We start from the raw sequence: 23,884 nt of genomic DNA, 5'->3' as shown, positions 1-23,884 counted from the left end.
AGATAAGATACTTAGCCACACACTTAGTTCCATCCTGACTTAACTTCAAAAATATCCAGTTGTTTCCAGTTAGATGATTTCTTTACCCCAGGAAGATAAACACTGAATTCATCCCTCAAAAATAATGTCTACGTTTCAGTGGTCAGCATGCATACCTTTCAGCGTGCTACAGTTCCACATCAACACTTCCACCAAATTACTATTTTGTTCAAAGCAAAACCCCAAGATCCTTCATCCTCTGTTTTAATAGCCACACCTGCTCATTTTGCACTGTCTTTCATAATCTTCAGATTGCATGTTAAAACCACTGAGCTGGAACAGAAATAACCTGTCTAAATTTCAAATAATCTGCTGTATTAGCTAATTTGTGACTGAGAAAGTGCAGGGAAAAGGCAAAGCCACACAGAAAGGAAATTGCATCCTTAACTTATGAGATTTCAGTGTACCAGTGAGCTTGGCCTACATTCCAAGCAAGAAGTTGGTTTTGAATCAGAAGTCATACAACATTACATAGATGCCAAGAGTTTAAAAAGAGCATGCTGCACTGGATTTTTACACCAGATGCATGCAGTTCTTTAACAAGATACTGGTAGTTTCTCACATACCATTAACTCATTATTCAGATAGCAAAAGCACTGGAAAATCTCTTAGCAGCAGGAAAAAATAAGCCAGAAGGTCACACAAAGAAATGCAGCACACACCCCAAATGTCTCTGCCAGATATTAGAAGATTCTATTATTACTTTCGTAATCTTCTGAATGCTGCCTTCAGCAATAGTTTTTCTCCTGTATTAGTGACAAAATTTTCCTGTGTGGTCCGTAGCAATCTACACTTTGCTACTGTGCTGGTGCTGGCTGGGGTAATTTTGTTCACAGTAGCTAGTGTGGGGTTATATTTTGGATTTACATGTTCAATTATTCTCTTGACAAAGATGATTACATATGAAGCAATCTTTATGGCATGCATATGTGCAAATCCTTCTCTAAAATTAAACATGAAATGCAAACAGTGAATATGAATGGTTTGAAGCATTTACCACCTATTCTAGCAGTTATACAAGTAACTGGGAGGGGATAAAATTAAGACAACTGACACCAAACAGAGCAAAGGGATATGCCATACCATGCAGCATCACACTTAGCATTTAAAGCTGATCAAAAAGAAGGAAGGGGGAAGATGTTCGGAGTGAAGGCATGTCGTGGTGCCTGGAGTTGTGCTCCCCCAATTGCAGAACTTTGCTTTCCCCCTTATTGATCTGCATGAGGCTCCTGTCTAACCCTTTCTCCAGCCCATCCAGGTCCCTCTGGATGGTAACCTGACCCTCTGGTGTATCAGCCCCTTCGCCAAAACTGGTCTCATCAGTGAAACTGCTCATGCCCCATCACCCAGTTTGCTAATGAAGTCGATGAAGGAAGGCTTGGACACAGTACTGACCCTAGGGGTACAGCAGTAGTTACTGGCCTGCAATTAGACTTTGTACCACTGATCACCACCCTATGGGGGTGATCTTGATTTTTGTAATACACGATGTAAATCACTAGCAACTCTATTAGTTACAGGAAAAAGACAGGAAATAAAGATTTGCCTCTCTATTAGCGACAGAAAGGATAGTCATGGTAATAGCATTTACTTCATTATGAATTGAGCATGAAATCCATGCACTACCCTCAACAGTAGGCTAAGTACAGTATTTACCTTGCAAATAAGGAATCCTGAAACCTTACCTATTCTCACCTCTGAATTCCTCCTTAATCAACATTTAAATAAACAGATCTTCTTTAGAATTTGGACACTATTACATACATCAGATGCACCAACCTGATTAAAGAAAAATGTACCTTTCTTACCCTATAGCTCCTTTTGTGTGTATCCTTTACTCCTCCACAGCTGAAATGTCATTTCACTCCCTTTTAACACTCTGTTCCACTTAAATTGATGGAGACCAAAACACTTAAGCAACCACAAGCTACTTCACAGTACAGTTACTGTGCACAAATGTAACTTTACAAAGGAATGTAAGAGCACAGACACTCATTCCTGTTCTTAATCTCCACTGTGTTTTCTGACCCATGAGAGCCCACGTTCAAGGAAGGTCATGTGCTTGTCAGCCATATGCTATGAAAATACTGAAAACTCAAAGCATTATTTTCATTAAGGTCATCCTGATTGCACTAGTGAAAACAGGAAGAAGAATATAATTAGAGGACTACAAGAAATTTACAACTCACAATCTTATAGAAAATAATTATTAGGGAATGTCTGAATTCCAAATATGGGGAAGAAGTCAGAATCCATAAAAATCTCCTAAGTATTTTAGTTCTGCAGAAAAGCTGCTGCAATCATACACAATTCTACTACAATTCTTTATTACAATTCTGTATTAACATCTGGTTATAAAGCTTCTGATAAAAGCCCCAGTTTTTACAAGTGCTCCATAAGGTACAATTTACACCCAGAATATTACAGAACACAATCAATCCTTTGATTTTCACATGTACATACAAATTACCTGCAACAAAATCTAGTAAAGGATCCTTTAATTGAAGTAGTTTATTCTCTTATCTACCAGTTATCAAAAAATTAATCTTAAATCTTTCATTTAATAATTTTTACTCCTTCCTAACAATATACCTTTTTTTTTTTATAAGAATGAATGGCTTGCTTCCATTTAAATTATTTTTTCTACTTCCTAGTGTTTCAGTTGTGTTTGAAATAACTCATTTTATTCAATTTGCACTCCACACAGCAATACAGCATTCTGTAATTTTTTATATGAAAGTTGTACAGAAAGTAGGAATGCACATGTTGCCAAGGTTTCATTTAAAATTTCACGACAGAGATTTTTCTTTATGAGAGTGGTCAAAAATTATATTGTATTTGTTAAAGTGAAATTCATATACTTGATAAAGTACATTTTTTTTTCTAGGTTTGAGCATAATGCTTACATCCTTTAGGAATCTTATCTTTCAATTTTAATCTAAACCTGATCATGGAAAGAAATACCAGAGAAACAAGACTGAATCAGAAACATTCAACATAGCAAATGTTTATTGCCAGGGCCTCTAAAAAAAAACTATAAAAACTAAAAAAACAAAACTTTAAAAACTAAACTATAAAAAACTTGGAATATAAAACACCCTTGTTACTCTTTATTCAAGAAGCCTTATCTGCCTCCATTATTACAACACATTTTAATGAGATTTTTTGAAAAAATTAGTACTTTCAATTTTGAAAATACACAATATATTGGAAACTATGCATAAATTTGGTTCAGTACTTCGCTAGCACAAAGAGTAAATTACTCTCTTTTTTCCCTCTTCTCTACAGGGTAACATGCCTTGACAAGTACAGGCCACCATTAAGGATGATGCATTCCGTTTGTTACCTGACAGAAATATTGCAATAATCTCTGCTAAAAAATGTTAAAAGCAAATCCTGTGACACTTCTCCAAACTCTGAAGGAATAAGAACGCAAGTGATTTGCACCTCTAATAATAAGATATGAAACTCTGCTCTCAAATGTCAATAGCTGCAGGCTATTGATTCATTTTGTATTCAATAAATACATTCATTTCCTCTAAGTATGTCTTTTGCATATTATAAACACTCACTTTTAATAGTAATCAGTTTCCTTAAAGAAAACTGAAGATATATTTTGACATTTAAAAATGTATGTTTTAAACTTTAACCACACTCACAAGAATTACAGCTTTAGGCCAAAAAACCAGCATCCAAAGATCACTACCACCAGGTGCTTCCTGGCATTCCTACAGAATGCCTAGCCAAATTAGTGGGTATCACACAGGTAATCCAGTGTGCCAAAGGAATCGTCTTTGGAATGACAACTCTAGCTAAGGTAGAGCTGCAATAACTGCATCACTCTCTGCTACAGGCTGCTTCTTCCTTTCAGACTCCTGCTCCTCAAGAGCTGTCCTCAGCTCAGACTCAAGATGATCTTCCCCACAGGCAGCACCATTACTGCCACTGCTTCCCTCTGCAGCTTCTTAATTGTCTCCAGCCATGAAATGAGCATCTATAATTGTGTGAGAGCATTACTTTGCAATAAACTTGGCCTTTGTAAGTCTCCTTGTTTCTATCCAGTATCCCCCAGCAGGCATAAGAGTGCATCCCTGAAACTGAGACTGTTCAGTAGCCTCCTCCAACTCCTCCTCCGGTGCTTTTGCTGGCCTGAGGGGCACACACTACATGTACTCTAAGCCCATGTGTTGTCTGCAACAGTGAACCTCAGCTTGCTTTGCTACAATAAAACAAATCCCCCAGAAAACCCACCAGCAAAAAATTAGCATAATTTCAGATTTTCATGAAGAAAATCTAACTTAAATTTATAGCTCTTCAGAATTTCTTTCCATGTCTAACTCATCAATATATTCATACCTTGCAAGACAGCATCAGATCTGCAGAGAATTCTAACGTTATTTGCAAACTTACTTATCAGCATTAGAAACACTACTTAGAAATATCTGGGTTTTTTCTTTCAGCACTTTTCTTTCACTTCATCATTTATGAGCCATCATTTTCCTGTGTACGCAAATATCAGACCATATCACAGGTTTCTTTGTCACATAAAAATAGATCCAGAATTTTAAAATTAAAGTTACTAGTAACAAACACATGGCTTAACTCATCTAACAAAGTGGCAGTTAATTTTTTTCCATATGCTCAGAATCTGAATTAACTACAGAGCATTCAGCATTCAGAGCATTTCAGCACCGGTGAAATAGTAGAGATCTCCAGAGTGAACCAATTGGTGCTCAGAATCTGAAACATCTATCTGGGGAAAAAGCATCATTTCAGGCTAGATCTTTCCTGGTTCTGAAAACTGAACTCCCTCCCATGAGCAGCTGCGCATCCTGGGCAGATTTGCTTCAAAGTGTATTTATGATCCGAGTGAAAACTTTAATACATGTACACTTAAATTAAAATGGTATTAATTTTTTTTTTGACAATTCTCTTTTCTAGTAGTCAAACTGAAGCACATTCATACCTTAATACAGGTTTTGTAAGCTGTAAAACTATAAAAACAAATTATATTTCAAGAAATCTAAAAACTTCCAAAACAGGAGGTCAAAGATATTAAAAGGTTAAAATACATCCAGTATGGTAAAACCAGCATTTTTATTAATAAAGTCCTAGGGTGTGCTTTGAGTTACTCAGGGGTTTTGTATACCAGTCAATCCATCAATAACAACCTGAAGAACACAAAATACATTTTTTTCCTAGAAGATTATAAATAAATATGAGACACTTTTCCATTAAGGAAGTTACTTGCAGATATCTTTTTAATGCCATCAGTTTTTCTAATTTAAATTCTATTATTAGAGAATCATTAAAATTCCAAGCAGATAATTCAGTATACATGAAATGGGACATGGGACAGGCCTTTTGTGACACAATTAAGCCTGTTCCTTTCAAGGGCAACATCACAGAAGGTGAACACTAATTTTACTAACATAGTAAAGGAGGATGAATAACTGTGGGAAGGAAGAAAAGCAAAAGCAAATGAAAAAGGGCAACTTTTTTTTTTTTTTGCTGTGAAGTTTGTCATATTTAACTTTAAATTTCTAAATAGGTTATTACAGGGACAGCAATTTGCATAAGAAGATTAAAGATTACATGAAATGACAATGACTGCTCTGCAGCTATAATGTGAACAAAGCAAAAACAGTCTTTGAACCTGCCAAATGAACTTTAATGAAATGATTAATGACATCTTGGTAATAGCACATGATGCATAAATTACCCTCAACACTAGATGTCAGTTTTCACTTTGGAAAATTCACTTAAAATGTCTGCACTTCTCCATATGAAAGCCAGAGTTCCATGCAAATTAAAAAGGAAAGGTCACAACACTCTTTTGCTTCACTCTGAAGTACTTCTTCAGAACACATCAAATAGTTTTTTATCAGCTAGGAGAACTAAAACCACCATAAAATTATAGCTCAAACCAAAACAATTTAAATATTTTTGAGAATAGCTGTTCTTAAGAAATTCAAATCAACACTGCCTTATTTGGCTCAAACTACTGGTCAGGAAGCACTAAGTATACTATACATTGGTTTTAGTTTACACCAAATATTAGTAGCTATAGAAACTGGTATCTCATTTAATAAATTCATTAAAGTATACATGCAATTGCAATATATATATATTAAAAAAACCCATACAATCAGTTTTTTGTCACCCAATACTTTTCTTAGTACTAACAGCCACCCTTTCCATTCCCTCACGTAACAGATCAGAATGGTTTAAAGGTAGAAAGGAAAGGTTTACTAACCATAAAGAAAGTACTCTTGAATATTAAGACTGATGCACACCAGGACAAGGTAAATCATATGAAAAAACAGATGCAGCCTGTGGATTTTGTGGACAGATGCCGATTACTTGCATAATTTTTGGGGAACCTGAGTAGTTGTGCACTGCAGCTCAGATCATCTACCAACTAGCACAATGCTAGAGGAAATGCCATTATTTCCTCTAACTATTAGTTAATACTGAGTTTAGTTGATACTAACTCAAGTCAACAAACCCAGGAAGGAGTGGACAAACTTAATTTTCACCCTGAATAGAGGAAAAAGAAAAGGCCTACTGGAAGTTAGGGGTTTTTCCTTTTGTTTTCTTTCTCTTAAAGAACTATCTCCCATTTTGTTGCTAAACGACAATAATTTAGTCAACAGAAAAAAGAAGTTGCCCTGGGAAAGGTGCGGTTGGCTAGGTTGGCTATGAGCTCTTTCTTGCTCTCTGGGCTTTGGAGGAGAATAGTCGGTGAAATGACCAGGAATGCCATCTGGGAGTATGTTTGTTCTGTAAGATAGCGACTAGAAAAATTATTTGGCTATAGTTATACAAGCCTATGGTTAAATTAAAACTTAACTCTATGAAGAGAAAATACTAAATGAAACAAAAAAGGCAGGAATAAGAAACTGCCTATCTTCAAAGTAAGCAACAGAGAATGAAGAATGAATGCTGTTTTACAGATTAGGTGTGTTCCAGTTTATCAGAAAATAAGTAAGATAATGTGATAATATTCTATACTATCGTTTTACATTTACTAAAAATAGGGCTGCTCTCACATTATGTACAGTCAGAAAACAGAAAAAGCATTACACCTTTAAAAGAAACACGTATTAAAGAGAAAGAGAAATTTGCAAATAGGCTTAAAAAGATTTCATTTTGAGCTTGAATATCCCTTATTTGGAGCTTAAACCATTTATTAAAAAAGAATTACTCACACATCAAAATTACTGTCCTATGCTTTCTCATGTGATCTACAATGAATGTAAACAAAAACTTAGGAAGCATCAGCTTGGTAATTGGCAAGATTTTAACATAAAATGTGTATTTCCAATGCCCCATTCTTAAAATTTTAAAATTGTATAGAAGAGTTAAGTGCAATTTTGAGAAAAAGAACATGCTTGACTTTCTTAGGATTATTAGCAGGAAAGAACTAGGATCCTGGAGTAGGTAAAGTAGGTAACTAATGGTCAAATATAAATTGTCACACTTCCTAAAATTATGTTGAATCAGGCCTGAGACCAGTCTTAAAAAAATAAATACATCAAGAAAAAAAGGCTTACCCATAGTTAAGATGCAAAGATGCAAGTGGAGTTGGCGTATGAATGAAATAACAACTAGATAGATACTAACTTTAAAAACTGCTGGAAGAAGTCAAGGAGACTCTTGAAACATACAGTTTAATACTTAGCCCTTTTTATTTCCGTCCTGAAAGACTTTCCCTGATTAAAAAGGGAATTTTTGTTTTAAATGTTCATTGATGGTGGAATATTAGTTCATTTTCATGTGTCTAACTTATTTTTGCGATATAAAATAGGGACAAAATGCAGTTGTATTAAGTTTTCCAAATTTCATGATACCTTCCCCATTATATAAAATAAAATTTTTACTTTATAGAAGGAACAGCAATGAACTACTACTTTGAATTACTTAGTAGGGCAATCCAAGTGTGAAACCAAAAATAAAAGTATGAGGATACTTGGTAAGAAGTTGAATGCCATTCTTTTAAAATAGCAAAAATTCATGGTAAGAATCAGGATGGAGAGTTGTTTTAAGTGAATGAATTGCACAGAGGTGAGAAGTTTGAAAGAGATCAGGAGCCAAGTCTCAAAGTGAACAAAAATGAAAAATCCTCTGAGAAGTTCCACAGAAGCTTATTTAAGTAATAACAGAAACCCCCCCAAAAATATTGTCTATTAAATAAAGGTTCTGGAATGTATGCATTACCTTAACAACGGGATTAAGCAGAACAACGCCCGACTTCTTTGTAATAACTTGCTTTGTTGTGTAATGATGTTCTATGAGCTGAGGAATAGTTGGAAACCCAGTTCCCTCAAAACGATATTGATTCTGTATGGACACAAAAGGAAAACCTTATTTCTCTATAAGCAATAGTTTGAACAAGAAACTGCAAAAGTGCTTGACCAAGCTTTCTTCACTAGTAACCACACAAAAAAAAAATAATGTACACTTTTATAGTTATTTTACATTCCATTTCTGACCTATTGAATAGCATTTATACTAACTTAACCTGAATGATAGTTATGAAAATGATAAATTAATAAATGCAAAATTACTTCATCAATCACTTAAGGCAATATGATAAAATAACTCTATTTAAACTATTTTAACTATATAAACTCTTAATTTAAATAGATAGGGCTGTTAAAATCAAAACTATTACAGAGTGAAATAAAAATATTGTAAACCAGAAAAAACAACACCAACTTCTTATTTATTTCTAAAAATTACAGCAACCCAACTAAAAAATATATATGATAAAATACTACAAGAGATAAAATAAACAGGAGATATGCAATGCTATCCTAATCTCATCTTTCTTCATTTATTGTCTTGTAAAATTAGTAAAACCCTGCAATAGAGTATAGAATGCATGACTGGTCTTTGATAAAGAGTATTTATCAGGAATGTCTAAACGAGCTAGACACAAAGGCAGGTGATACACAGGCTTCAAACTGAAGTTGGGCAGGACCTTGCAGCTGATTGTGAAACACAATTAAGTCTCCTGCTTTAGTAAGTCTCAGTATCTACAGAGAGTTTTTTCCCACAAGTAGCTGCCATAAGCCAGCCTGACAATGAACAAGTACTGCAATTTAAAGAACTCAGAGCACAGATGGTGATTCAAGTTCATTTACACAAATGGGCAATGAACACCTCTACCACTGGCAAGCCTTCTTTCTAGCTCCAAGGGCTGAATTCCTTGCATAGTGCATGCTAAATTCATTGTTTCCTTAAGGGTTAAAGCATTACCTTCCTGAAATGTGTCATTACTGTTGGTAAAGACAGCAGGGTCTTGTCAGCTGTTTTTAAAATTCACAGATCTCTACCATAAGAGTGTTTCCACAGTCTGAACGTTTTGTTGTTTATTAAATAGTGACTCAGCTTTGATTGACCATTAACACTAGTTCCCATTCCTTTCAAATAAGCTCCTTCATACTTCTGTGCTGATCCAAAAAACTTGCTCTGAGTCTCCTCAGCACAACCACCACTACTGCCTATTATTTCCTCATTCCAGAGCCAGCCACTGCCCATTTGCTTCCATTTACGTAAAACCTTTAGAGAAGCCAGTGTCCTTTCATTCTGTGTATTTACACCTAATCCTGACCCTTATTAAGATCACTAACAAACCAATATGTTAAAATGGCACAGCCTCAAATAAGCAGAAGTGAAAACAACGGTAGCCTTGAATGACAGCAGTAAATTTTGATGCCTAAAGCTGAATGATTAATTAATTTATCATGTAGTTGTATCAAGATTAGCTTTTAAAGTAATCATAAAACCAGACACAGAACACTTATACAATTAAAGGATTGCTGTTAAAACTGATGTCCTACTCTAATCTTCAGTACTTAATTCAGAAGCAAATATGGAAACCTGTCAATGATCCAAGAGTCAGAAACTGGTTTTTGACCAGTCAGAAACCCAAGTCCACATAGTTCATATCAATGTAAAAAACAAACAAATCCTTTGTACTAAACTCTCCTAAAACTTGTCTACAAAAATGTTCATGAATAAATCCATCACTATATGACCTTAACACTCCAAATACCTATTTTCTAGAACTTAATAAACTTTTTTCTCATTCTCAGAAAATTCAGCCCATAGGAATGCATACAGAGGACTGAACATCTTTAAGGACAAAAAAAAAGTGTTAGCTTCCATGACTGACAAGAAAATCTACTATAAATTAATCCCAAGAGCAGATGAACATAATGCTTTATTAGTAAATGTACAAGCAGATAAGTATCTTGACCTGACAATGTTGGGACTGTCCAGGCTATGCAACATTAAACAGTATCAGTCTCATATTTCAAATTTAACTGCTAAGAGAAAGTACAAAACTATGGAGAGAAAGATAGCTTCTTTTGTTTTGTTTTGCTTTGGTGGAAACCCCCCCCACACACACACACACAAAAGAGTCAGCTTATTGGCATACCCTGAAATAATAATTGGAACTTGGACTTGAAAGTCCAAGCTATCTTTTTCAAGATCTTCTTGCACAAACAATGATTTGCACAAAATTATTTGAGTTAGACTACATATATAATGTGCTTTTATTTCTGCTGGGTCAGATCAGGGTGCACCAAGCACCTTTTAAGACTCTAGGTATAGGTCATTTTTTGCTTTTATTTTCTCATTTTGCACTCTGACACATCAAAATACTTTAAGGTCATACAATCAAAATAAAAGAAACACTGACTGTGTGTTCACTTTTACAAGGAAAATTCTAGATGATAACTAATGAACACTCTCCAGTGTGACAAGTGTCTATAATCACTAATCCTAGAGAAGCATTCCAACTTCTGTGAAGTTTGAAAAATATCACTGCTTCTCGAAAGAAAATAAACCAGGTACACATTGAGTTACCCCAGGCATGCTGCATCATCTGGGCAGTCACACAATGAAATTTCCTCAGTGTATTACCATTATGCAATTAAATTTGAGAATTCTTCTATACATGGGAAACGTTATTACAAGAGACTGAAGAGACAACACTACTGAATCAAAACTGAGCATGATTTGCTGCAATTTCATACTTCAAGAAATATTTCTAGCAATGTTATGGGAACTGTCACATTTTTAATAAGTTTAAAATTCTGCAAGGTATAAAGAAAAATGTATACATTAAAAACCCCAAGCAATGCATTAAGAAGAATAAAAAAAACCCTACTGTATAAAGCTAGATGATAATTAATATATTGTTCATTAAGTCATCAATTTTTCCTCAGAGCAACAAGGGAGTCAATTCTAGTCCTTAGAAGCATACACACTGTACAACATCCAAGAGTGTTTGTGTTACACTGAACAAAACAAGAACCACGGGACTAAAAAAAAATAAGCATTGCAAATGCAACAGGGACTTCAATTCCCATGTGTATAAAAATAAACACAGATTATTTTCTTCTGTATGGTTGTTTCCATTTTTCAGGAAGATGCAGTGCTGTCTTTCCAGTCTGAACTAGAAGTAGCCTAATTTACACCAGCTATAAAAATGGGTAACCAAGTAATCGATAACCAAATGTAAATGCATAAATAAAGAGTAACAATTCTCAGATTGCAAAATATTTACAGAAATATCTTGGCTTTTCATTATAAAACAAAAGATACTGAATAACCTGATACTTCATACTTTTCCTTTGTTTCCCAGAATGACCTTTACCCCCAGTTCCAGCACTGATGGAAATATTTCTAACAGCTTTAATATTTGCACATAAAGGCTATATCTATTTGCTATAGTAAACTATTTAGGTCCTAAATTGAATATTCAGTACTATATCAGAGACGTACATCAGCATATTGTATGATAAAGTGTCTCCGTTGTCCATCTGAAAACACAGAAAGGACATATTCACCAGGTTTCCCGTGGCTCTCTCGCACCAAGAAGTCTCCTTGCTGTTTTAACAGCTCCTGGGCTTCTATTCTTGGAATTGCACCATGATACCAGTCTTGCTCAGCCAATGGTTTCTCAGTGGTTGAGATTACATCAAAGAACTTGGGAAAAATATTGAAGAAAAATGTTACTATAATTGTACACTTTTAGAGTTTACTTGTACATGGAAAGTATCACAAACAACAATAATTTCTGTTTTATGTATCTAAATAATGTATTTCTATTAACCAACAAGATCAAGGCTCTTACAGCTCTTACACTTGCACAAAAGCATATTGATCACCGTCTTTTCTGTTTACCTGAAAAATCAACATATCAAAAGCAGAAGTTTAAGGAATCATCCATAAAACCATGCAATATCTTTTATCTGGCTTACTATTTTTTGTAAGCCATACTGACCAACTTCTTCTCACACATTCTGACATGCTACTTACAACTGAAAATAATTTCTTTATCCAGACAGAAACTTCTCAGGCACAAAACCATAATACTCATACAAAGCACTTGAATCGGATAAACTGTTTTCACAGAATTTAACAATTGTATCCCAAATCAATTAAAAAAAAAATTATGTGCTTTTTTTCCTAGCATGTACCCTGTAGTGCAGCATACACACCTGAATGTAGTGTCCTTATGATAAGACACAAAGATTATAAGGAATTGTCTTCACTACATGGAATTGGCTGCAAATGGAAGCTACTAGCAATAAGTGGAAGTTAATCAGTTTTAATCTATGATTTCACACATTAATTTAAACATGCCTACATTATTTAACAAAACACTGAAGAAAACTTTATATTTTGTCACTGACCACTTCTGATTTATTTGTTATGATTAGGAAGACAAGCCCTCATTTAAGCTGTATGTAATTCAAAAGCATTGCCAGAGCTCATAGAAATTCTCAGAGCCAGAGTGGTAAAACTGTGAATGACAACACAGTTCACACTGTGAGTAGAACAGGTATGTGAATGTTCTCCAGCCTCCTGAATTGCACCTAGGTAACAGCATGGAGATCTACATCTCAATGTAGGATAATTAAACAGATGCAAGCAAAGCAACACCATTCTGAATTAACCTCTGCTATTGCTCTGCCCTGGTAACAACCCAGGTTGGAGGCCATCCATACATTTAAGGTTCTTCTCAGAAGATACTTCAATTATAGTACCACACCTAGTCCAAAAAAACACTAGGAATGGTCTCAGACTCTGAGAGTGGAAATGAGCAGACCCAAGAATGGGAATCTACACAGAAATCCTTGTTTCCAAATATCTTCAATTCTTTAGTACTTGGATACATTTTTAGCTGTTAAAAAAAGTCTTTGTTGGCTTCTGGTTGCCTAAGTTATACCTCAAAGGACCAGTTTACTCCAAAACTGATGGAAAACTGGAGAACATATTTAAGAACCTGACAGACCCTTGCGCTCTCAGATATCAACAGAAAGAGAGAGAATCATCATGGATTAAATTCTCATCAAGGAGAATTTCGGACCTGAGATTTGAAACAAGCACTTATAACCAATATGCTGATCACTAGAAAAAGTGTGGTCTGTTACAGAGTCAGAGACAGGAAGCACTATTTAAGAAATAACTACAGCTTGAACACAAATTGCACAGTTTTTAGAGGCAAAAGCTCTACTCCAACGTTATGTGTTTATCAGCACAATGAGCTGCTAAAAAGCAGAGATACTGATTGTCCAAGAAGGTAGTCATATCTTTCAATTTCATCATCAGTTAAAAAACATCCCAGGTGAAAAATGTTCACCATTGTAAAATGACAATATGACATTTTCTTTCACAAATTTCTAAAAGAAAGAGAAAAGCTTTCAAAATGCTAAGACAATGTGATTTACTTAAATATTTATTTCAAGTAAATATTTTATTTATTTATTTATTCAGAGATTCTGAGTTTGACTTGAAAGAAAACCTCTGTTACGCTCAGAGCAGCAAACCCTTCAAGAGGAGCAGATTCCTACCTGAGAGGGAATGCTCCTAAGGATAAAAGGACAGTATAGGATAACTAATTTAGTTCATGGCCTTAATGAAAGAAAGTTTAAAAAAAAAAAATCAACCTGACATGCAATTTATTTTATAGCCTAAAAAGGAAGCCACCAGATTGTAACATTTGCTTATGTACAAACTGGGTGCAGGCTGAGGCACCAAACAATCAGGATCAAATCTTAAAACAAAGTATCTTAAGGACCTTTATGACAAAAGAAAAAGTTTATGGAAAGAAAACAGAGCATTTTAGACATAGATAACAATGGTATTGTCTATAACTCTCCCATTAATTTTCCCCCTCTTTGAAATTTGACTGAAGTGTTATCTATTACTTCAGAAAGCAACAGTGGAAATTCCATGGAGTTTCTCTGTTGATTGTTGTTCACTTCACCTTACCTTGATTTATCATATCAAGGCGGTTTTTCTGATGAAGTAAGTGGCAATTACTCTTGAATGTTATTAAAATCTCATTCTTGTTATGAACAAGTCTTCTGATTCTAACATATTGTTTCTATGATATAATATTGACCCTAACTTGCTAAAGAATGAAACATGGCTGAAAGCCCAGAAAAAACAGTACCAATGCACAATATATAACTACTTTAATATTGATTTCAACTCAGTTTACCACCATTAGTACTAATATTTCTACTTCATTTTATAGTTTGAATTAGATGATAGATTGGTGTTTAAGGAAAACAGGAGGAAAAATAAAAGCTACCTGCACAAATTGAAATTCCCACCTCTTTTCTTTAAACTCTACTTAAATATCAGCCAGAAAGTTAATATGACAAGTTTATATTCTAGACCTTAATGTTTTACAATCTCATTTGGGTGCTGGATCTCTTGCTCATTTGTATGTACACTTACAGAAGCACTCCATGATTCAATAGCCTAAAGGAAGAAATATTGCTTCTAGGATTTTTGTTGTTAATTTTGCTGGAAGGTAACAATTATTAACCAAACCATGCAGAAAGAAAGGAACTCACACTGCAAATTTCAACTCTCCCTCTTTTTTTTTTTTTTTCCTTTGTCTTTTTTCCCCTTAAGATTTCCATTTATTGCCATATTTCACCCATTGATTATTGGGTGAGGCTGGGGGGGGTGGGTCCTTACATATTTAAGCACACTTTTTCTTCTACAAGGAGATGTATGTCTCATGTATTTCATCATGCTCCTCATGGATCTAGTACTGTCCACTTTCCTTATACTGAGCCCCTTTCTCTCTCCCTGCTTAACAATCCATTAAAACATATGCTCTTCTCCAATAGCAGAAAGAAGCAGCCCTCAGCTGCTTCCCTTATTTCAAGAAAAAAAACTGAGCAAACAGCAATGTGTCATTTTAACTCAAAAAAATTGTGTATTATTCCTGCACTTGCACTAACAATTAAATAAAAATAATAATGGGAATGATATTTTATTATACTTATAGCATGCTCAGTATTGTATTTTTGTATATGTTCTGAATGCAAATGTTCAATAATCCCTTATTTTCTATCTTTGAGCAAACAAAACATTTTCTCAAGGTATTTTTTCTTTCACAGTGTAAAAGAGTAGCACTGACACTAATGGGAATCCAAAGCAATAAATTTAGGTTGACAATTTAAGACAATACCCTACAGATTATTCAGTCTCTGTGTACCTGGCTCATTCCCACAGCATAATAATACAAAATCTGAAACAAGCATGAATTCCACTTATTATCCTCTAAACAGTAAAAGAAAAAAATCCTGTTGACAAAAGCAGATGTTTGTGTCAAGCTCAAATGTCTCATACAAAAAAAAATATGCAGAAGGGCAGAAGCTGGTATTCATGATGCAGTCTGTTCAGACTCTTCATTCAGATTATTCACAGCATTTCATTACCAGTACATGAAAATTACCCCCACTGTTGTGTTTCCTCCCCTCATTTGATTAAACTTACATCTCTTGCTGTTATAGAAAATTGGCTTGCATTTTGTCCAAGAAAAACTACCTAAATCCTCTTTCTTTCTCTTCAAGCAACACTTTTTTCCTGTATTACCTTCTCATTCTGAGAGCATGCATAGAATTTCAGTGTCAACACACAAAAACTCCTACTTGCTTTTAGAATGGCAGAGTTTCCCTATGGCTTTTTCCAGATGCTATACAAAAAAATTAGTCCTCTCAAATTTCTACAAACAAAATTCAATTTATCCACCAATTAAAAATACTAGACAGTGCTTATAATATAGCACCACATTTAAATCATGATATTGTTCCATTTCTAAAGTTTTAATATATTTAAAAATTAAATACTTAGAAATACTTAAAAAACTTTAAATACTTAAAACAAATAATTTGTAAACAGGTAGTATCACATTTTAGACTAGACTATATGGGAGGATCAGTACTGGTTCTTTTCTGAATCTGCTTTGACATCCTTTTTTGTACTGGTCTATTTAAAAAAAATTAAAATGTTACATTTATGTTAATATTACTTTATAATACACATTCAATAATCACTTTGAATATTGATGCATAATAAGTTTTAAGTACTAATTTATATATCTAGCAATTAAAATTATTATGTAGCTGTCAGCAGGAAAGAGATGACCACATTTAATAGCTAAGTACTAATTCATTAAGCAAATTTAAGCTGTATAGATATGGTCAGCTTTTCTAACACAAAATCACTAAATCAAAATACAAAGCAAAATTGAAAATTGGCTAGTTTATGTATTCTAACTCTGAAGTAATTTAGTTGTCATTCTGGCGACAGGTAATCAAGATTGCATTTGTTACTCAGGTTTTACTTTCTGACTCAAATGAACCAATGCCAATCTTACTTCTTACTAATATATTCCAAGGTTTCACCAATCCTATCTACCATATATCTACAGCCAGATTTACATCAGCTTCCATGAAATGAAAACAGTGTGGCACATAGACTACTGAAAATGACACTTTAAGCCAACTGACATTTTGACATTGACTTTCCCTGATTTAATCTAAGCATTTTATTTTTATCTTCCTCTTGAGATATTTTTTCTCTTCCAATTTTTCTCTGAAGCAGTTTTAAATATGGTATTTTCTGTGGTTTGTGGAAGCTTTTTGGTTTACTTTGAAGTCATAAGTTTTATAATACATAGAAATAGAATACATAGAATGCTGTGCCTTACCTACATAAAGAGGTGAGATCTTATAAAGAACAGAGATCACAGAAATATACATTTTAATCAGTTTTTAATATGAACTGCTGCCTTTTTACCATAACTAGAACTTTAATAAAATGAAGATCACAATAATGTGGAGATTTTGTTTAACATCAAGGATATTTTAATATTTTAGCAAGGTTTTTCCTGTTAGTTTTTGAAATGCCATGCAATTCTCATGTTTTTCAGAGGAAATGCCTTTCCACCCTAATTATATCTCATGATCATACTTATTTTTCCATTCCTCCATCACTATGTACCTTGTCCTCTGTATACACATGTATATTTACATATATGTAATTGTTATCTGTTCCACCCATTCTGAGTACTATCTAGCCTAAATATGGTTTGCCATGTCCTTTAACGGGTCCTTGGATGCAATTCTGCAGCATAAAACACAAGACCCGCTCCTTCTGAATTTTTCTCAATAATGCTACTTTGAGATTGTATTTCAGGTGACAAGATCACAATTAAAAGGAAAATTTAAACAATTTTTAAAACTTCACCCAATGTTCTTCCAGTTTTTTTTTTCTTTTGCTTGGTTTGTGAGTTGTTGTTTTGTTTTGATTTTAAGTTGGGAGGGTTATGGTGATCACATGTTCCACTTCAAGACAAAGGCAGAAGGTTTTCAAGTACAATCTGACACATCCATAAGTAGGTGCTCAAGGATTCTAACTGATTGTGCAAGCTTCCATAGGAAACAAACAGAAGGAAATACAAAGTAGAACAAACAAGGACATTTGTCCAGCAATTACAGAATTTGAACAAAAGCTAACTACACCTCAGAGATACTCAACAATTATTTTTAGAGTGGTTTTAAGCAAGATTACTTTAAGTAATTTAAATAGTACCAGCAGTAGTAGCACTAGTAACAATATGCTTATACATTGGAGCTTTTTATAAAAAAATATGGGTAATACAATTATTGCAACAATTGGTAAAACATGTATGGCCACCTAACGTACTACAGATTATTATCATAGAGTGCATTTCAAGAAAATCTGCCTCGTTGGGAAGAATATTTTGAACAATATAGCATCACTCTGGGAGCTGCAAAGAACATACAAACTGTGATTCTCCCAAGTGTGGCAAGTTGTTTTGACATACCACTACACTATGATACTATCCTGTATGCTGATCAGTCAGCACGGTGTTTATATAACATTATTTTAACGTAATTTTTCCATTCAAATAGAAATACATGATGTTTCAAGGACAAAGAAATCTTATTTAAGGTGAAAAAATAACAGAATATATCCCAACACTACAATATTGGTACTACTTACCGATGATGAACCCAACATGGATTTTGGAGACCTTATAATTCCAGCTATGGAATGACGTATAGTGTCAAATCTTGAGACTTTATCCTTCTTGTCCTAGGAGAAAGGCCAGAATCTTTAGTGAAAAAAAGCAGATCTATAGGATCAATGATTTATTGGAGAATGTGCAATATAGAATCCTGAATTTCACTGAAACAAAAGATAAGAACTTAACTGCTACAAGCCAGAAAGTGTCAATATCAGCAGGATTAGGCACAGACCAATTTAACCACTTACAAATTCTGTATTTCCTAAAATATTTTGTGCAATTATTTGAACTATAAAGAAAACTGAAATTCTTTTATACACCAAAAACAAGAGACATAACTCCTGTTCTCCTGAAATACCTCAAATTTTAAAGGGACAAGAATTTGAAAATATGCAATAAAAACCCCTACACAGTAAAAAACTATATATGTGCATTATCCTTACTAAATATTTTTAGGGCTTTTCCCCTTTATTAACAGGTTCTTCTCTAACAACAGACTACCTGTAAATATTAGCTTCCATTAGTTCAAGTAATAGGAGCCATTTCTCTTCTGACATTACTGTACACTGTAAGTGCCACTGTCACTTCTGACAAGTCACTGTCTGAATTTAAAATTCTGCTAGAATGGGGCTCTGACAGGAACACTGAAACTGCCTTTAATCATCTCTAGTTCAGCAGAACTCAATATAAATTCCAAGGTCTCATAAGCTGACGTAGTCCAAAGACTGTATTTTTCCTCATCTCTTACAATCAGCTCTCAAATTAATAAAAACTTAAAAAAAATAAAAAGTATTGTTAATTTTAACATGGACAAACTGAGTTTATTGCTTGTAAATCTCCTTCAGAAACAGCAAAGATACTTCAGTGAGTACTCACAAAGTATATAAACTTGAAGCAGAAAAATCATATATTAACAACCTCATTATAATTAGCTTTAAGTTAACTAAACAGTAAAAAACCGATAATGAAGACAGACTACTACTGTTTGCCAGTGTTACAAAGAGAAATTGCTTCCAAGTTTCCAATGTATACTTTTGACAGAAGACAACAAAGCTCTCATAACATAAGAAATGCAGCGTCAGTTTATTCCAGGACTTCCAAACAAGCAACAAATCTGCACTCCAAATTTAGCAGTCTTTGAAAAGTAATTCCAAATAGAGTTTTATTTTACAAGATACAGGTTAAATGCTCTTTTAGCAAAATAACACTATTTATTTGGTAGCAGAAGTCTACAATTTGCCCTAACTTGTACGCTATTGAATAAAAGAGTGCAAAAAATATCTATATTGTGAAAACTATGATAGGGAGCACATCTGCCACAGAAATACTCATTAACTATGTGCCCACTTACTAATCAATAACATTTTTATGCCTTTTATCAGACTCAAGTATTGGCATCTACTAAATAATTTAATTTTAGTAAAACAATTCTGTCCTGAAACCTGATTTTTATTTTTATGATGCTGCTGAATTAAACTGCTTACACAAAAAAAACTCAAAAACCCCCCAAAACAACCAACCAACCAAAAAAAAAAAGCCCAGCAACAAAAAACCAAACAAATCCAAACAAAAGAAAAAACCAAAACATTAACAACTAAAGACACAAAGTCTATATTACCTAACGTGCTGGTTGTGGAATGACCCACTTCACACATCTCTGAGATCTAACACCAATTAAATGTATACTTCTTACATAACAGGAGAAAATAAGTTACCAAAAGATACACAAATTCTACTTCACTTCCCACAACCAAAACTCAAGAGTTCCATTTCAAGTGAGCTCTAGAAGTGTTCACTTATCTAGCAACAACACCGAACTACAAGTAAGGTTCTACATTCACCAATTTCTCATTAACAAAAAAATATTAACAAGAGGGAGCTTTTTTGACTCAAAATATCAGATTCAAGGCCTGTGACAACTTTGATAAGCACTACTGAATGACATACAGAGGCAAACAGTTCCATTAAACAGAGCGAGTATTGAAATGTGGATTTAAGGGATAAACTTTGGCTTTGTTCAAAATATAGCACATGTCCTGTTCCAACTGCAGTACATTTATGAACACCATTTAGCATTTCCACAGCTCTTTCCTCTGACACATTGAAACTAGTCTGTATCTTACATCAATGAAGATTCAGAATTTGCACAGCAGGCATAACCAAATATATGACAAAACACAACTGTAGCCAGCACTGAGTTTATTTATTCCATTCAAGTATTTTTAGGGCAACCTAGATAAAATTAAAGAGCTACAACAGTGGTCTTGTTCTGACTTTTTTTGCCATTGCCCAGCTGCAGTGTGCCTTAGAAGGAACTATTTGACCTTGCAGGAAACCTGTTTTTCACTCAGAATATTATATAAATCAGTACAAAGTGATTTTTAATGCACATTAAATACGTTTCTTTTTCTAAACTAGTGTATAACTGCAACCCAGAACATCCCATCTACTTCTTTTAAAATGTATGTATTCATGTACATATGTGTGTAGAATCTTACTAATTAAATCAGGGTGTTTTAAGTCTGATTTACAAAATAAAAGCAAATACACATCACAGCAATCTTTCAGCAATCTCTCCCCAGCCACATCAAATTTTGAACCTCCCCACCAAGATCCTCTCAATTCAACAAAGGATTTAGTAGTTGCAAGGATTATTTCAGGGTATTAAGTAATTTCAAATTTCTGCAGGAACCTAGCAGAGAGCAGAGATACTATTCACTCAGGAAGTTCGTTACAATTTCACACAGTGCTCATTCCAACAGACATCATGTCACCAAACAGAACAAACATGCCAAATATGTAGTCATGACAAAAGTTTCAAAGTTATAAGACACGTGACTATCAGACTAACAAACCTGCGCTAGACACATTATGGAGTATTACACTTACTAGCATACAAAATGCAGCTACTAAAACATATTAGCTGATTCAGTTACATTTCCATTTAAATTAATTACTTTCAGAGACATCATGAAAATGGTAGCATGATTTCTCACTTCTTTATTTTATACAGCGCCAATTTCATTAGAAAGCAATCTAACATGTAAGTTGTAATATTTTATGCAATAACTGAATTACTACAGAAACTACCATTAAGAAGCTAGGTATGTATGCAAATACAAGCTGTCATTAGAAAACATTTACATCTATTTCTTTTAAGTGCGTTTAAACACACCTGGGTCACGAGAACACATAATAAAAAAAAATCATGGAAAATGCAGGACTGATATTTCCCTTTTTAGGACTAGACATCTGGACTTCCCAGAATGAATTAAAATTAACTATATAATAAACTAGATGTAACAGAGGCAGGGTATATCATCAGGTTTAACAATTGGTAAGCTGTGGGATGAGATGTCATCCCACTCACACCACTGAGATGCCCTGGGGTAGCCAGAACACCTGAAAGAACACCATGGAATTTCAGCCACTCCAGACACAAAGTCAGCTTCGCTGGGAGCCCACTGAAATGCCTCTATGCTGATGCAGATATCTGTTGAGTAAACAGGAAGAAACGGGAGATGAGGTCACGCTTTCAGGGCTATGACCTTACTGGTACCACTGAAGCATGGTGGGGCAACTCCTATGAAGTGTTGGAACAGAAGGATACAAGGTTGTTCAGTTTTCTTTCCTTCTTAAAAGGTGAAACAATTACTTCAGCTTTTTTCAAGGGATGTCACAACAGAAGACAACCATTCTAACACTCTAAATTCCCCTTTCCATTCTTTCTCTTCTCACAAATGACAAAAAGGAGAAATTAAGCATAAGAAAAAAGAAGCACAGGATGTCAGTTGAAAACCACCAAGTGAAGCACCTGCTATTTTACTTGAGGATTTCCTAAATTGCATCTTTATATATGAACAGAAACTGGGCTTCTGTGTTTCCTGTGTTCTCTTTGGGAGATCTTGTGCAGTGTGAGGTCCTGTGTGTTCTAGTAGATTTTTCATGACAATTCTATGGTCATGCCCTACAACTGATACGTTCCTGTGGACAACGAATCTCCCATTTGCCAAGCACACAGTCCTGTCACTGAGCACAATGACTGCAAATCTTAACAATGCATGAGAAATAAAACAATATACCCAGCAGAGTGACACAATCAAAAAGACAGACCAGATGAGTCATAGTCATAACAGTATTTTCAATGAACATAGGCAAGAAAAAGCAACAGGGAAAAAAAAGATTTTGTTTAAATGGAACTGTCTGATGTAAAAGCCCAGAAGAGTTTTTTAGCTGTATAAATTCAGGACTGGGGCTGTATATTTTAGATGTTACCATGAAAGAAAAACAGTCTATACTCTTTTTAGAAGAGCAATGAAGTAAGAGGCTGGAGAGAGATCTAAGATAAAGATAAAATAGAATTAATGCTTCCGAGGGACAGGCAGATAGTAACACTATCAATCAAAGACGGAAGATTATCAGCAAGAGACAAAGGACAATGCAGCATATATTGAATATTCCTAAAACACTAGTCAGCCATTTATGTACAGTGATATAAGTACACCCATACTCTAATATTATTCCATTCAAAGAAAATGCCTTATGAGTCAGATGAAGCATGTGAACTGTCCACATGGATACAGAAGTTGAATGTGGGCTTGGAAATTAAAACACAGAACCTCCACAGGAAATTTAGAGGAAATGTGACTATGACTTTACAACTCAAAAAGAAAATGCCCCCAGAAGAAAAGGAGATTTCAATTAGAATAACATAATCATTGATACCTAAAAGATGAGAGTGATATCACTGTTTCTGTGATTTGGCTAGGGAACTGGTCCTTGGATATTTTGATGAAGACTATTTCAGTACCGTACAAGGGCTCTAAGATAAAACAAGACAGGGGAATTTCAGCAATCACTGCAAATGATATGTTCAATGAACATACAGATGAAACAGGCATACAGACAGCATCTGCCAGAGTAATTAATACAGGTTTTGTAAAGTGAATGCTAGCTTCCTTTCTTGTTTAAAGATACACATTCCCTGATGAAAAAGATGCTGAACAACACTGATCTCAAGGCTTTAAATTTAGACACTGGGCACAACAAGGAATATTTTTGGTTTTTTGAAGTCTTTGGAAGTATGGAGTGAGAACAAAGTTTTGTGATTTACAAGCAGGAACTCTTCAAAATAGAGAAAATAACTTTCTGAAAATGATCTTCTACATTAGTCACTTCAGTAGAGGTGCAGCCCCAAAAGCATGTCATAAACTTATACTGCAACATTAACTATGGCCTGCTAATTGATGAGTGGATATACTAACCACAAAAATCTTCATACATCTGTTTTACAGCTATTAAAGCTTACTGAGAGACATAAATGCTGACATATTAAAATTTGAGCATATAGCAGAACATGGCCAACACCCCTAAAATCTGTGGTTTCAGAAACAAGACTAATTTTGTTCCTCAAAAGACTGTTCTCTGTTTTTTCAGGGTTTTCTTGTCCCATTCATGACA

General features: G+C 34.4%; 1 protein-coding gene across 7 annotated transcripts in view; it reads right to left on the bottom strand.

Moving 5' to 3' along the window:
- The window catches only part of FER (FER tyrosine kinase), a 167,102-nt gene that overhangs the window by 68,144 nt on the left and 75,074 nt on the right, over window positions 1–23,884 (bottom strand). For 6 of the 7 annotated variants that reach the window (XR_012052731.1, XM_072921702.1, XM_072921703.1 and 3 more), the window contains 3 exons: window positions 18,400–18,492; window positions 11,842–12,045; window positions 8,260–8,382 (listed from right to left, as the gene is read on the bottom strand). Coding sequence is in view for 5 of the 7 variants with exons in the window: in XM_072921702.1 (XP_072777803.1) it covers window positions 8,260–8,382; window positions 11,842–12,045; window positions 18,400–18,492 (420 nt within the window). In the remaining 2 variants the exon portion in view is untranslated. The remainder of the gene's footprint in view (window positions 1–8,259; window positions 8,383–11,841; window positions 12,046–18,399; window positions 18,493–23,884) is intronic. The other variant, XR_012052732.1, reaches the window with a different exon arrangement.

This window comes from Taeniopygia guttata, chromosome Z (genome assembly GCF_048771995.1).
Source record: "Taeniopygia guttata chromosome Z, bTaeGut7.mat, whole genome shotgun sequence".
NCBI classification, from domain to species: Eukaryota; Metazoa; Chordata; class Aves; order Passeriformes; family Estrildidae; genus Taeniopygia; species Taeniopygia guttata.
The sequence above is the reverse complement of the archived record's forward strand: the minus strand, read 5'-3'. Positions and strand labels throughout refer to the sequence as shown.